This window comes from Thalassophryne amazonica, chromosome 6 (assembly GCF_902500255.1).
Source record: "Thalassophryne amazonica chromosome 6, fThaAma1.1, whole genome shotgun sequence".
Taxonomy (NCBI): domain Eukaryota; kingdom Metazoa; phylum Chordata; class Actinopteri; order Batrachoidiformes; family Batrachoididae; genus Thalassophryne; species Thalassophryne amazonica.
This window is the reverse complement of record NC_047108.1, coordinates 60803743-60816055: the sequence shown is the minus strand read 5'-3', so window position 1 is coordinate 60816055 and position 12313 is coordinate 60803743. Positions and strand designations below refer to the sequence as shown.

General features: G+C 42.8%; 1 protein-coding gene across 2 annotated transcripts in view; it reads right to left on the bottom strand.

Annotated features, from left to right (window-relative positions):
* Positions 1-1393, bottom strand: part of kcnc4 (potassium voltage-gated channel, Shaw-related subfamily, member 4) — a 93627-nt gene extending 92234 nt beyond the window's left edge. The window contains exons 1-2 of one of the 2 annotated variants that reach the window (XM_034172268.1): positions 1278-1393; positions 523-1150 (exon numbers count right to left, since the gene is read on the bottom strand). In XM_034172268.1, the coding sequence (XP_034028159.1) occupies positions 523-1119 (597 nt within the window). In that variant the 5' untranslated portion in view covers positions 1120-1150; positions 1278-1393. Of the gene's footprint in view, positions 1-522; positions 1159-1277 lie in introns of those variants that run through there. The other variant, XM_034172269.1, reaches the window with a different exon arrangement.
* Between the last annotated feature and the right edge of the window lie 10920 nt (positions 1394-12313).

The window sequence follows — 12313 nt, the reverse complement described above, 5'->3', positions numbered from 1 at the left end:
GCTCCCAAGAACCATTTTACTGAAAAAAGTCTGAAGGACGTAAAGGACATGGTTAAATTATGATGAGTTTCCAGGCATGTGAGAGGCAAATAAAGAAAAATGCTTAAAAAAGGTCGGGGGTCTGAAAGGTTTTAGCCATGCTAATGCTCCCCTGAAGCATTTACTCAAAAAAGTCTCAAGGACCTAAAAGACATGGTGAGATGCTGAAGAGCTTTGCTCGTTCCTGTCCTTGACATATACATTACTGGAAACATTCGGTTTAAAGATGAAATAAGAACATGGACACAATAAATGATTACATGTTATGGTTTTACCAATCAGAAATGATATGCAGACTGTGGAAACCGCCTCTGGGGCTGCTGTGCGCGCTCCCGACACTGGGGAAACAGATTAATACAGGGGAAATGAATTTCGTACAAGCCGGCGGGGACACCTGTTCAATGGGACTTTTTTTTTTTTTTTGTCCTAAAACCTAAAAGGTGACCTTGTCTCCTCTCAGTCGGAGGACAGCACTTCACTTACCCTTGCCGCCTTGGATGAGTAGGGGTCATCGAACAGGGCCCAGATCTTTGGCTGCCAAACTTGGAAGCATCCTCTCGATCTGTCCGGACAGTCCTCGAAACCGAACCGCCTCGGCGTCTCTCCGTCATCGTCGTCCGGCTCCGGCGGCTCAAAGCTCTCCAGGGCCTCTTCGGCGTCCCGGTGCTGGCGGTAATTCATCCAGCAGCACGGCTCCACGTCCGTCTCATCGATCCCCCAGAAGGCCAGCTCGTCCTCGAAGAGCGGCCCGCAGACGTCGGCGGGGCAGTGCAGCTTCCCGGTGCGGTAATAGTTCAGCACGTAGGCGAAGATTCCCGGGTGTCTGTCGAAGAAAATCTCGGCGGGCGGAGCGGAGTCCGAGCTGACCGGAGGCTCCGGGTCAGCCAGCCAGGCCAGGCGGGTCCCCGGTAAGGTCCTCAGGGTGCTCTTGTAGGTTTCATGCCGAGTGCCGCCGACGTTGATGATGACTTTGTCGGCGTCCTCCCCTCTGACCAGGTCCTCCTTCAGACATGACTTGGAGGGGGGTTTGTTGACAGATTTGCGCCCCCGGTAAGACGAAACACACACCGAGCTGATCATCTAGACGCCGGCTTTTCGCCACCTTTACAAACTGATACCAAAAAAACAACACCATAAAATTAGGAGGAGAACGACACAAAATAGGTGATCTTTTTAGCAGCCTTGTATCTGGAGAAAGAAGAAGAAAAAACAGTGACAGCGCTAAAGTGAGAAACCACCTGTTAGCGCGCAGCTTCTCAGGAACACAGCAGGAGGAGGAGGACGGACTCAACGAACGCTTTAAAAGGACTTCTTCTTATATATCACACCATTTTACCAAACATATCCCCCCCCCCCAAAAAAAAACAACAAACAAAAAAAAAACCCGATGTGTCTCCAGATGCTCCACTTGATTTCCCGCTGGATAACAGTCCAAAGGAAGGAATAGTGAGCAGAGGTCTCACTCCTGTCCTCTCTTGCAACGCTTGGAAAAAAAAAATCCAGGCAATTATTCCTCAACTTTTCTGCTCTCCACACGAAGGAAAGATCCACATCAAAAGCCGATATTCCATCGTTTATGGCCGTGTTACACCTGTATACTTATGAAAAATTTGGCAAAAGCGCTGGATGCGTCGACTAATTCCTCGCAGAGAAAGAAAAAAAAAAACTGCGTTTGTCGTACCAGATGTGGCCTTTGTATTCCAGCTGAGAGAATCTGTTGCTTAAACATAAGTAGTGACACATCGTCGCCTGCGAAGGCAGCACGCGGGGCTGGGTGGTGCGTTCACTGACAGTCAGACAGTTAACGCTTTGTCTGCCACTCCCTCTAATTACAGCGACGGGAGGGTGGATGATGTGGGTCAATCACAATGTTCATGTGTCAATGTTCAATGTTCACAATGTTCAATGTTCAATGTTCAATCACAATAACGACACTGTAATATTGCCATGCTTTTAATTTTAAAGGCATACAGACTAAAAGCAAAGTGCAAACAGTGTGCGTGTGTTTAAGCAGTAAGTTTTATTGCATGGCTTAAGTTTTAAGCCAGTGGCAGATCAGTGTGGTGGTGGGGGGGGGGCGGGGGGGCGGTTGTCATTGTACTTATACATACATATAACAAAATTTGTTCTCTGCATTTAACCCATCCTAGTTACAGTTATGCTGCGTTCACACCGGGCGCGACCAGACGCCACAAATTCACGTCCGTCGCCTGGTGACAGACAGGCCACCATCGCCCGGTGTGTCGCTCTGCTTTCCCTGCGAAAATTTGCCCCAGTGCGTCATCAAATAGGAGGAGCTTCCATTCCGCTCACCGGCTCCGGTCGTCAGTCAAGTTAACATGATGGACCTTGATTACACGGAGCGAGTTGTTGTGGAAAGCTGACAAACGTCATGAGACGTTCCCAATTCGGGGAGTATCATTATTTGCTGCAGGAGCTGCGTCTGGATGACGGCCACTTTCTGCGGTCCTTCCGCCTCTGCAGGACCCAGTTTGAGGACCTCCTGTCCCGTTCACACACGCACATGTAAACAACAAAAAAAACTCAGCTCCCCCTGCTGTGGGGCTGCTTCTTGCTCCAAAAACTCTGTCAAAATTGTGTTTAGAAAGCAGTCACCATTTACTGTATTATACATCTGTGTAGTTAATTAATAAAATAATCTTCACGGACGATTCGCTCACGCGCACACGTAAAATAGAAAAAACTCCGCTGCCCCTGCTGCGGGGCTGCTGCTCGCTCTTCCCCCAAACTCTGTCATAATTGTGAAATAAAGGACAAAAGAGACATAAGTCCTGCTCACAGGCTGCTACCAGAAACGGGACATGTTCACATCCTCAGTCAAACTCCAGACATCTCCACATCACTACATATTCAGTCCCTGATTGGTCATCGTGGCGCGACAAGATGAAAAAGTTCAGATTTTTCAACTTGGGGAGGAGGGCAACGCAACGTGACGCGACGCATTATCGCGCCACAAATGCGGCAATTGCTCAAAATCGCTGCTTCATTCGTGTCCATCGCGCCGGGAGTACATGGCAACCTGTCGCTGCTGTCGCTCGCATCGCGCCCGGTGTGAACGCGGCATTAGATACAATCGAACCACTAGGAGCAGTGAGCAGCCACAGTCCGGCGCCCGGGGAAAGGGAAAGGCGTTCCACAAGTTAGTGCACATTTTTCTTGCAACCAATCACCTCAGCAGGTGATTTGAGATGATCAGGACCATCAGTTGAAGGGAAGAATTCATCAGTAAAATAACCAGTTGCAAGGAAAACTTGCACAGTGTTGCCTTAAGTGAAACGAGTGCTTCAAAATTAACTATTTTGAAGTGCTTTTAAAAAAGCAGTTGCTTCAGAAAATGATTCACCTCTTCAAGATGTTGGCAATGCCTGAGGTGAAAGTAAGCAGGAACGCAGTGATGCGCCGTACTGAGAAGAGATGTACAGTCCTTTACAGCCGGTGTCACAGACCAAACAGTCCCCCCCCCCCCCAAAAAAAAAAAAATTGGTCCGCCCTGTCTTCACTGCGCATACATCATCAGCTGCGATTCACGGATTATCACCTTGTTTCTGCTTAAAACTGCACTTCAGTCATCATCTGTCTCAGGAACAGATATATGAATCATTTCTACATAAATTCAGCATTATTCCATCATAAAAGACAGAGGAAGCTATCAGAGCGCTGCAGCAGCACGAGCTGCTAGCTGTTGTGTTCACTGCACCTCCATCATTTGTTTCTGCTTAAAACAGCCTCATTTCTGCTTAAAACTGACTTTAGAATGATTTAAGAGGTTTTAATCTGATGGTTAATAGTTCCATTAATCCAATTGATCACTTTGGGTAAAGAGAGTCCATCTCAGATGAGCAACTGAGCTCCGAAATGACGCATGCGCAGTGAAGGCAGGCGGACCAATTTTTAGGGGGGACCGTTCAGTCTGCGACACCAGTACACAGGGGTACACCTCACAGAGCAGCTTAAACCTCTGCAGCATCAAGTGCTGTGTTTGACAGAAACCAAGCTTAAAAGATAAAAAATAAAAAATGACAGGTTGAATCAGTGCCCCCTCTGAGGAAGAGGAAACTGTGGAGGGTAAAAACGGGGGGCATCTGCACTCCAGACCTGTAAACACCGATCGCCTCCCGCTGGAGCCAGCGTACGAATGGTGTTAACACACACTTAAAGGGAAAACTTAAGTCCTGACAAAACTGGCCGGCATGGCTGTTTAGTTTAATTTATTTTTATTTGAAATTTTCACGGAGAAGCGCTGCGTAAAAGCGACGCCATGTTTTGAATTTGAGCACCAAGAGCAGCTTTAATTGCTTTGCAGTGATTGATGGTGGTGATGCTTGCTAAGTTGTGTTTGTTGTGTTTAACAGAGATGTGTGGGTCAGGAAAAAAGGCTGCATCTTAGAAAAGAACGGCAACTTTAGTACAGTCCTGTATATACAGCACATCCACCTGCTGCTCATCCCTAATCACCAGCACCAACAGTGTCTGCTCCACCCGATGGGATTTCACTGTCACATCTATGGAGTTTCAGCATCCAAAAGGAGCTGCAGAATTAAACCAGAACCAGCAGGGCTCCTAATTTGAAACTTAACGTTGCAACACTGCCACCAAGTGGATCTGTTGGTCAACAACCCATGAAAGTGACCTTAAGTTTGACAGCTTCATCACAGGCTTATTAAAAAATATATATATATACTCTGGAGCCTGTCCCAGCATGCTTTAGGCATCAGGGTTTGTCTGTCTGAGATTTGTCACATTTTTTTGGTTTGGACACTGCAGTCACATGCATGTCACTTGTTAAACCACGTAATCCTTTCCATAGGGCGTTTGATTCTGTAACCTGGATTATTGCAGTGGCGGTTCTACACTGAATTACAAATCAACAGCTTAGTTTGTGTTCACAGGTACATTTTCTCTTCTTCTTCTTTGTCTTTCGGCTGCTCCCGTTAGGGGTCGCCACAGCAGATCAATCGTTTCCATCTCACCCTGTCCTCTGTATCTTCCTCTGTCACACCAACCACCTGCATGTCCTTCCTCATCACATCCATAAACCTCTTCTTTGGTCTCCCTCTTCTCCTATTGCCTGGTGGCTCCATCCTCAGCATCCTTCTCCCTATATACCCTGGGTCCCTCCTCTGCACATGTCCAAACCATCTCTCTGACTTTGTCTCCAAACCGTCCCACCTGAGCTGTCCTTCTGACATGTTCATTCCTAATCTTGTCCATTCTTGTCACTCCCAAAGAGAATCTCAACATCTTCAGCTCTGCCACCTCCAGCTCCGCCTCCTGTCTTTTTGTTAGTGCCACTGTCTCTAAGCCGTACAACATAGCTGGTCTCACTACTGTTTTGTAAATTTTCCCCTTCACTCTTGCTGATATTCTTCAGTCACAAATCACTCCTGCCACCTTTCTCCACCCACTCCACCCTGCCTGCACTCTCTTCTCACCTCTCTACCACATTCTCCATTACTTTGAACAGTTGACCCCAAATATTTAAACTCATCTACTTTCACCACTTCTACTCCTTGTAACTGCACTTATTCCACTGGGCTCCCTCCCATTCACACACATGTACTCAGTCTTGCTCCTACTGACTTTCATTCCCCTGCTCTCCAGAGCAGATTTCCACATCTCCAGACTAGACTCAACCTGCTCTCTACTCTCACTACAGATCACAATGTCATTGCAAGCATCATAGTCCATGGAGACTCCTGTCTGATCTCATCAGTTAACCTGTCCTTCCCCATCATACAACCCCTGGCAAAAATTATGGAATCACTGGCCTCGGATGATGTTCATTCAGTTGTTTAATTTTGTAGAAAAAAAGCAGATCACAGACATGACACAAAACTAAAGTCATTTCAAATGGCAACTTTCTGGCTTTAAGAAACACTATACGAAATCAAGAAAAAAAGATTGTGACAGTCAGTAACGGTTACTTTTTTAGACCAAGCAAAGGAAAAAAATATGGAATCACTCAATTCTGAGGAATAAATTATGGAATCACCCTGTAAATTTTCATCCCCCAAACTAACACCTGCATCAAATCAGATCTGCTCGTTGACATTGACCCTATGCCATGACATTGACTCTATGTGTCTTTTTGCAAGGAATGTTTTCACAGTTTTTGCTCTATGGCAAGATGCATTATCATCTTGAAAAATGATTTAATCATCCCCAAACATCCTTTCAATTGTCCAAAATATCAACGTAAACTTGTGCATTTATTGATGATGTAATGACAGCCATCTCCTCAGTGCCTTTACCTGACATGCAGCCCCATATCATCAATGACTGTGGAAATTTACATGTTCTCTGTCTCCCTTTACCAGTCATACTACCAACATTCAAAGTCCCCACTCTCATTTCCACCCTTCTAGTTTTCTTCTTCTCCCGTTGTTTGTGGAAATGTTCTCCTCCTCCTTACTCGTCGTCTTCGCCCAGCATTAGCCCAATTTCCACCGGGACCCTGTTGGGCAACAGCACCGGTGGCGGACGTTGTTAACCCAGGCCTTGACCGATCCGGTATGGAAATTTGATTCTTAGTCTGCATAGTTGGGTTGGCTTGTTTTACGCCGGATGCCCTTCCTGACGCAACCCTCCTCATTTATCCGGGCTTGGGACACCCCATGTGGCTGAGTTTTCTGTTTTTTGTTGTTGTTGTTTTTTTTTTCAGAAAAAATAACAGATTGTTGCCTTGTTTAATGATGTTGAAGTTGTTCTGTTTTTCTGATGTTATTTCCCAAAAATTATGTTTGTACTTTAGCTGAAAATAAATGTTTTGCCATAAATTCTGTTGTGTCTTACGTCACACATCATCCACTCAAGGATGTGCACAGACTTTAAGACTCTCAAAGTCTGAAAATAGCAGTCTTTAATATCTTTAATGAGAGCGTGTGAAGTGAAGTGCATGAGCAAAAAACAAAAAAAAGAAAAAATGGGTAGCACAGTTCCTGCAAGAATCTAATCTTACCTTCACTCCTGGAAAATGCTCAATGAATTCACTGTTTTAGAAAATGATTGCTCATTATGAAATGATCAAAACCATTGAATGCAATAAAGGGTGTTAGACATTAAAGGGTTCTGAAAAATTATTTTGGAATTATTTACATTTTACAGTTTTTCTGAACTGATAAAACACTAAACTTCATTCCCTGAACCAAATTCACAGCGGCCTGAACTCATTTCTTGAATCTAGCAACCCTTTAGGCAAACTCTTAAGCAGTTTTATACCTAGTTAGACACAATTTGCAGAGTTTATGCACACTTTTTTTTGGAAAATTCTAAAACACATTCTCATTTACTAAACACATTACACTTGTGTTGCAAAATTCTAAACACAGGCAGCAAAATGTGAACACAACTCAAACACAGCTGTCAGCTTTTACACACAACAACTCAACTCAACCCACACGGGTTTCTAATGATGTGGTCAGACAAACTGGACAGGATAAAAGATCAGAGTGCACAGGTGGGACACGTGCATCCATCTACCGTGGATACAAACATACAGAGAGACAGAGGAGGAAGAGTTCACATGAGAGCGGGTGGATGAGGAGAAAGGGGATGAGGAAGACCAAGAACAATCAGGGCAACTTTATTGGAGGCAGCAGAACCGGCCTGTGATGATGTGACTGGAGTCTTGTCGAGGCTGGGTTCAGCACACTAGAGCGGTTTTCCCTCTTTGCTTGGCAAGGGAACATATTCCCTGTAATGTGGATGAAGTCCTCTGGCCAGACCACACATAAAGACATGATGTTGGAGAATAAATCTCAGTGACTTTGTGCATAATGTGCTTTTTATTTTGTTTTATTATTTTTTGTTGTGACATTGTTGAATGTAGATATCACATTGACTACGATAATTTTTGCTAAACACATTTACAATCAGCATTTCCAGTTACCTACATGCCGTGGATGCTGTGTCCTAAGTTATTTTATGTTTGTGGGTGATTCCTAGACTACGGGCACTTATTATGTCCTTTGATCATATTGTATGAAAAACAGAAAAAAGGGGAAATTTCACACTTTTATAGTTATCTTTACAATGAAAGTGTGTTAAGAAATTTGTTGTAGTACTCTATGATGACTTTTTCACCTTTTTTCAGCATCATTATATGCAAATATTGCCGTTTTGTGCTTGTCCCACACCCAGACTTTTGATCTTCAATGTAAAAAATGAATGATAAAGAAACGTTTTTTCTAATGTTTTAAAATATCTCTGAATAAAATATCAGTAAAATAATCAAAACATAATTGGGGTATTCAATGTCATACAACTGTTGTGATTTTTTTAAACAAAATGTAGCTGTCCCGCACTATTGCCGTAATTTCCACCACAACACTGTAATGTCCTTTGAAACAGTTTGTATGAAAGATTGTTTGGGTAGTTTCTATGGAGATAAACAGTGACATCAGAGCACATGTACACTCAACAAAAATATAAACACAACACTTTTGGTTTTGCTCCCATTTTGTATGAGATGAACTCAAAGATCTAAAACCTTTTCCACATACACAATATCACCATTTCCCTCAAATATTGTTCACAAACCAGTCTAAATCTGTGATAGTGAGCACTTCTCCTTTGCTGAGATAATCCATCCCACCTCACAGGTGTGCCATATCAAGATGCTGATTAGACACCATGATTAGTGCACAGGTGTGCCTTAGACTGCCCACAACAGGGTTCCACCACAACACTGTAATGTCCTTTGAAACAGTTTGTATGAAAGATTGTTTGGGTAGTTTCTATGGCGATAAACAGTGACATCAGAGCACATGTATATAGCACCAAATCACAACAAACAGTTGCTCCAAGGCGCTTTATATTGTAAGGCAGTGGTGTGGTGGAAATTACATTTACAAGGCCAATAGTGCCCGTAGTTAAAGAATCACCCTTGTATGTATATTTAGTTTTGATCACAGGATAAATAGTTTTGAGGTGATAGTTTGATTTTGACAGAAGAGTCTGGGGTTTTGTGACTGTAGTTTGGATTTGTGTTCAAGGTTTTGAGAAAATTGGTGGAGGTTTCAAGAATTGGGTTTTAGCAATTGGGGAAAAACTGTAAAATACTCAATGAAGTCACTTCAGATTGAAACTGAAATTCAAAAACTGAAACAATTGCGTCAAAAATAAGTTGTTTTGAAATGCAAAAAAAACTAAAAATTGTTTCAGAAAATTAATCACCGCTTTCAAATGGTGACAATGCTGAATTAATTTATTGCTCCAGAAAATGGTTAATTGGTTTGAAATGTTAAAGTGAAACAACTGCTTCCAGAGTAATTTGCTATTTTAATTTTTTTTTTAATTAGATGAAGCAGTTGTTTCAGAAAATGATTCACTGTTTGACATGCTAAATGAAATCATTGCTTCAAAAATGCTTCCTAGTTATAAAAAGGTCAAAACACTAACTGAACAATTGCTTTAAGAATTATGTATTTGTACATGTTTAAAGCCTGACATGCTGCAGTTTTGAAAATCCTGTAAATGTTGACATCTAGTGGACTACTGGCCTCCTCTGGTGAGAAATGATTCAGTCAGAAACTAAAAAAAATGTTTAATAGTAATTAATTCATTTTCTGTACCCAGCCAATTGGTGAAAGGTGGATTACACCCTGGACAGGATGCCAGTCTATTGCAGGCATTTAACAATTACTTAAAAAAAAAAAAATCACAATTTTGAAGTGCTTAAACATAAAATGACGGTCATTGCAGAAAATGATTCTCTGATTCAAAACACTAAATTGAACAATTCTTTCAGAATTTTAATAACTTGGCTGTAATTTAACACTATATGTGCAATAATTTCACACAACGTTCACACAGGCTTTTTAATTCTTTGAATCAAATTAAATAATTGCAACAGTAAATGATTGTCTCTTGAAAAATGCTTGGTGGGGGGAAGAACTACACAATTGCTTCATGAAAAAAAAAAGATTTCAAAAGACAAAACATTGGAGTTTCAAAATCCAACAGCTTTTCATAATAAAATATTAAATAAAACAATTGCTTCAGAAAATTTATACCTGTTGCTAAACTGTTGAAAGAGTGAATGAAGCAACTGCTTCAGAAAACACTGTTTAGAGAATCCCAACACCATGATCTATTCAGTCAGTGGGGGCCTCTTAAATAGGGGGTGGGCATGAAGGGCCAAGATGGTGCAAGTTTTCCTCACATCTGATCGCCTCAGCAGGTGGTTTGATTGATGAGCGCCTCCTCAACTGGCAGTCATCATCTGTCCAATCCACTGCTGAGTTGATCAGAACAAGGAAAACCTGCAGTATCTTGTCCCTTCATATTGCCCACCCCTGCTCTAAAATGAAGACCTGACTCAGGCCCTGATGTATTTGATGTCAGTATGATGTTATGTAGATTTGCTGATCCTTGGAGAATCAGTGGTTTTGATTACAACACTTGAGAAGCTGAGTGAAGAATCAAGTGTCTGGGTTTGGAGTCTCCACTGCCATGATAGAGTCCATCATCTCCTCCTCCATCACCGTCTGGTACGCTGCTGCCACCGCTAAGGAAAGGAGCAGACTGCAGTGTGTCATCCACGCAGCAGAGAAGGTGATCAACTGCAATCTGCCATCCCTACAGGACCTGTACACCTCCAGGGCCCTGAGGCATGCAAAGAAGATAGTGGCCGATCCCTCCCACCCAGGTCACAAGCTTTTTGTTACCCTCCCCTCTGGCAGACGGCTGAGGTCCATCAGGACTAAATCCACAAGACATAAAAATAGCTTCTTTTTGTCCGCAGCTAGACTTATAAATAATGCCAGAAACCTCCACTTGCCCTGCCTTCCCCTACTTCCACAATGTACAGACAGAAAGGTACTGTACATCTGCATGCCTGCACAGCCTCATTCCACTGTATTTATTTGACAGTAAACATAGTTTTAGTCATAAATTTGATATGATTCTGAGTAGTCCTCTGTCAAGACCACGATCCGGGTTTTCATTGACTTCCTGGGCCCCTCCCATCACAGGTATATCAGCATGCGGTGAAAGTGTTGAACTTGTACAGAGGTTCATTTATCTTCGCAGTAACATTCATGCCTCTGAGTCCTCGGCCTTTGAAATCAAGAGATGCTTGGGAAGAGGTTATGGATTCCTGAGGTTTCTGGACAAAGGTTTTTGGCCAATGTCACTTTGAGTCTTTCAGGTTCTGTGCTGCCTCTCATACTGGGTAGTTGTAAGACTTGGATACTAACCAGTGACCTAAGGTGACGATTAGACGTCTTACATCTTCAAGGCCAGACCATCTGAAAACTGTCTCACAAAAGTGCTTGTTCTCTGTTAAGACTTTTTTTTTTTCCAGAGGTCTACTGATAGACGCTGAAGGGATTCTACTGTCATATCTACGGAGTTTCAGGATCCAAAAGAAGCTGCAGCAGGTCTCCAGTTAGTTTGGAAGATTAACGATGCAACACTGCCACCTAGTGAATCTATTTCTCAACAACCCATGAAAGTGGACCTGAATGGGCCATTCTGTGTGACAGTTTCATCACAGGCTTATTTAAAAAAATAAAAATAAAAATAAATAAAAAAAACAAAGTATTTTGGAGCCTGTCCCAGCATGCATCAGGGTTTTTCTGTCAGATATTTGCCACATTTGTTTTGGTTTGAACACTGCAGTTACAACTTACATGTATGTCAGTTGTAAACCCACGTAATGCTTTCCATAGGACATTTGATTCTCTAACCTGGATTACTGTAACCACTTTTATGTGCAAGATAATCCTGTCTAAAATTCAGCCCCTGCACGCACCCGCCTTCACTGGCTAGTTTGTAACCAGTGATGCCGGTACCCCATTACCAGCATCACTACCAGCAACCTGCAATCAGACCTCACTCGTACGGCAATGTAAGTGCATTCATCATATTCTCACTACATTCTGACAGTGTGTTCCAGCTATGGGTGATTCTTTAACTACGGGCACTATTGGAATGTAATTTCCACCACACCACTGCCTTACAATATAAAGCGCCTTGGGGCAACTGTTTGTTGTGATTTGGTGCTATATACATGTGCTCTGATGTCACTGTTTATCGCCATAGAAACTACCCAAACAATCTTTCATACAAACTGTTTCAAAGGACATTACAGTGTTGTGGTGGAACCCTGTTGTGGGCAGTCTAAGGCACACCTGTGCACTAATCATGGTGTCTAATCAGCATCTTGATATGGCACACCTGTGAGGTGGGATGGATTATCTCAGCAAAGGAGAAGTGCTCACTATCACAGATTTAGACTGGTTTGTGAACA